The following is a 3,098-nucleotide window of genomic DNA, read 5'->3' as shown; positions in this document are numbered from 1 at the left end:
TCAGTACATCACAGCAGATCCTAGAGCAGGTTCCTAGAACAGAGAGGGACAGGAAAGCAAAAAAAATATGAGCGAAACACAAAGCCAGCTTGCTGGAGCTTCTCACGAGCCAGCTCCTTCCCTTTCTCACCTCCCCACCTGTTTCCCACGTATCTAGTGGGCAGACAGCTTCAGGACAGTCAGCCTTTTTTTTCCTCATCCCTCTGTGGCTGCTGTAGAAGAAATGATTGACAGCTGTCTGGTGGAGCCTGTTTCTTCACACCCTGCAGAGCCAAAGCGTGGCTGACCTACCCCTTAAATTCCACTTACTTTTCTCAAAAATCAGCGAGGTTCAAGGTGGCTCTCACCAGCTCAGTTACAGCGTGCAGCCGGTTCTGGTTCAGATGCTTGAATTGCAGGGGACCACTAATTCATTAATTGTTTTAAAAATAAGGGTAGCAGTTTCCTGGAGGCCTGGCAATCTCACTCACACCGGCTGACGTTCAGGAGCTGCTAAACATGGTATAAAGTCGGACATCTCCCAGGACACCGGTCGTATTTGTTCAGAGCTGCCTCCGCAGCCTCTATTCCTCAGGGCATTAGGAGAAGTTTGGTGAAGATGCAGAAATACAGCCCCCTACACAGATACCCCTACCCCTCTATTTACTGCTCTTAAAAAACATTTGTTACGAGGTTACCATTAAGTCCTTGGCAGTGCTTTTCCTCTCTTTAGTTCTTTGCGTTAGAGATCCTTGGAGCATGAAGTTTCTGTTAAACGTTCTGACGGTGGTAACTGGAGAACCATCTATTTTTTCACCTGGGAAAAAAACATAAAGGGAGATTTTTCACGTAACAGGTAAGCAGATGTAACAATACTCATGTAGAGCCTCATCTTCCAGAAAGACAAAACTTCCCTTGACTTATATGAGGAAAGCTGGATTTAATTTAACTGAAAAACAGCAGGCTGTGACTTCAAATTTATTAAAGTTTGAGGCCATGCCCATCAGTGGAATAACCCAAGAGTAAAAAAAGAGCAATGCAAGGTGAAGCAGGCAATTGTCAGCGACAGAGCTGTCAGAGATAATGCACTGCAGGACTGAAAAAAACCCCAGAAAACAAAGAAAAGACGTGAAAGAAAAAAGCACTTTGTTTGATAAAGCCAATTCACAGCCACACTCTGACATACCAGGAACACCGCTGAGCCACATCACACGGGCTGAGATCGGCACACACGGGCTTTAAGAAAGCAGCGGCGGGTTGTGGAGGGTGGCAAATGGCTTTGGGTCATTAAACGCTGCGACTGCTTGGGCCTCACAAACCAACCCCAGGCACGCTGGAGCAGCAGCATCCCTGTGGCAGGGCAAGAATTCAGCATTCCTCGTTTGCTTTTCCCCGCCATCTGCTCCTATTAACTTGCCACTGTCACAACTTGCACTCAAGAGAAAGTGGCGATGTTTTTTAACGTGACAAATGGGTATTTTATGTAATGAGGGAAAGGGAAACGAGGAAGGTGGACACATTTAGGCCTTCTCTGTTTCTTTTGTAACTTAATCTTTCCCCTACTTTGCTGAACTGTACGTCATATTGAACCTTAAAAAGACTCTCTCTAATGTATGGAACAACTTAAGTGCACCTTTTGTGGGTGGAGCTGGAAGTTTTCTCCTCTGCTGTCTTGACGTGTCTATGGTGTGCATCTGTAAACAACACACACGCGTTACTCAACTCCATCACGGACAAAGAGGCAAGATTTCCCCAATGTATTTTTGAATACTACATAATGTTCTGGCACCTGGTTTGTTTGCTTTTGATCCCGTTTCCTTGTCAGGCGAACACATGGAGCCACGTTCAAGCCTGCAACAGTGAGAGCTGATATTCTGCTCTCAATATCTGAAATCTTTAAAGAAAATAAAAGAGAGAGACAGACAGATGGGGAGGGGGAAAAAGAAGTTTTAAAATTACTGTGGATGCCACTACTAACATACATCCCTCCCCCAGTCCTCTTTAATCAAAAAATATAAACAGATGGCAATTTGACACTTTCCTGTACTCTTTACTCCTGATGTTAGAAGGGACTTAACCTGTTAGTAAAGACGGAGTAAAAGAACAATCCAACCTACCTTGTGACTCCAAGGAAGAGGCATTCTACTCCTTTTGAGGGAAAAAAGATAGGAGGAGAGAAATGCCCCATCTGCCACCTCCCAGTTACCTTAAGCTGCATAATCCCAAATTCATTCAAGCTGAGTTTTTCAAAGGCTACATTCAAAGAATGACTTTGTGGCACATATTTCCCAATTCAAAATTAATTTCATGCGCATCCAAAGTACATCCTCCATCACAAAATCTAAACATTTGATCTTAAATATTTGCAATTTAAGTCTATCTGTATGTTAAACACAGACATGCATAAATACTACATAAAAACACTCAATGGAAAACGAATTTCTAGGGAAAAAAAATCCAAGGAAGCAAACGTCGGTGGGGAAAGTAGGCTGATGTTGAGACTAGCGGAAACAAATGTTGCTGAAAGGGAACGAAGCGTCAGAGGAGTCAGACATACAACCTGCCTCCTGACTCACCCATGACACCTGAAGCTGTCCACTCTGCAGAAGACCTTCCGCTGCCCTCTCTGTCAGCCTCCTTGCATAGCTCAGGCCTCTCCGCCCCTCACCTCTCACCCCCATTGACAGACTGACCCTAAAATAATGACTGAAGCCAACAAAACACCACTGCCAGTTCGCCATGTGGGGCAGCAATGCACTTCTGACATCAGAGAGGTGTCAGACACCCCAGGTCTTTGCTCAGTCCTAAACCGAGCATGCTTCCTCTGAGTAAGGTAGCCAGGTACTGCCCAGTCAAGCCTGGATAAAGCCCGGCACAGGCAGGTCAGAGTGCCTGCCTTGGTACAGAGGGGTCAGCGAGATCACTGGCAGTGAGCTGGCAGCAGCGTTAGCCCCCGGAGGTCTGGCAGAATTACCTCGTTCAGTTTTTACATCATGAGGTGTGCTGAGCCCCAGACTTTCTGGAGCTCGCTACAGAGAAGGTAGATCGCAGCCCACGAGCCTTTCGGCTGGGGTGCATGTGGCTTAGCGGCTGAATCCCAGGGCAGCCTTGCCAGTGCT

At 46.1% G+C, this 3,098-nt stretch overlaps 1 protein-coding gene across 1 annotated transcript in view; it reads right to left on the bottom strand.

Annotated features, from left to right (window-relative positions):
* Positions 1 to 3,098, bottom strand: part of MYRIP (myosin VIIA and Rab interacting protein) — a 51,872-nt gene continuing 48,774 nt past the window's right edge. Inside the window, exons 12-15 of the mRNA XM_010149450.1 lie at positions 1,769 to 1,873; positions 1,613 to 1,673; positions 678 to 796; positions 1 to 33 (exon numbers count right to left, since the gene is read on the bottom strand). Of these exons, the coding sequence (XP_010147752.1) occupies positions 1 to 33; positions 678 to 796; positions 1,613 to 1,673; positions 1,769 to 1,873 (318 nt within the window). The remainder of the gene's footprint in view (positions 34 to 677; positions 797 to 1,612; positions 1,674 to 1,768; positions 1,874 to 3,098) is intronic.

This window comes from Eurypyga helias, unplaced genomic scaffold, assembly GCF_000690775.1.
Source record: "Eurypyga helias isolate BGI_N326 unplaced genomic scaffold, ASM69077v1 scaffold14103, whole genome shotgun sequence".
NCBI classification, from domain to species: domain Eukaryota; kingdom Metazoa; phylum Chordata; class Aves; order Eurypygiformes; family Eurypygidae; genus Eurypyga; species Eurypyga helias.
Note: the sequence above shows the minus strand (reverse complement) of the source record. Positions and strands in the feature narration are given on the sequence as shown.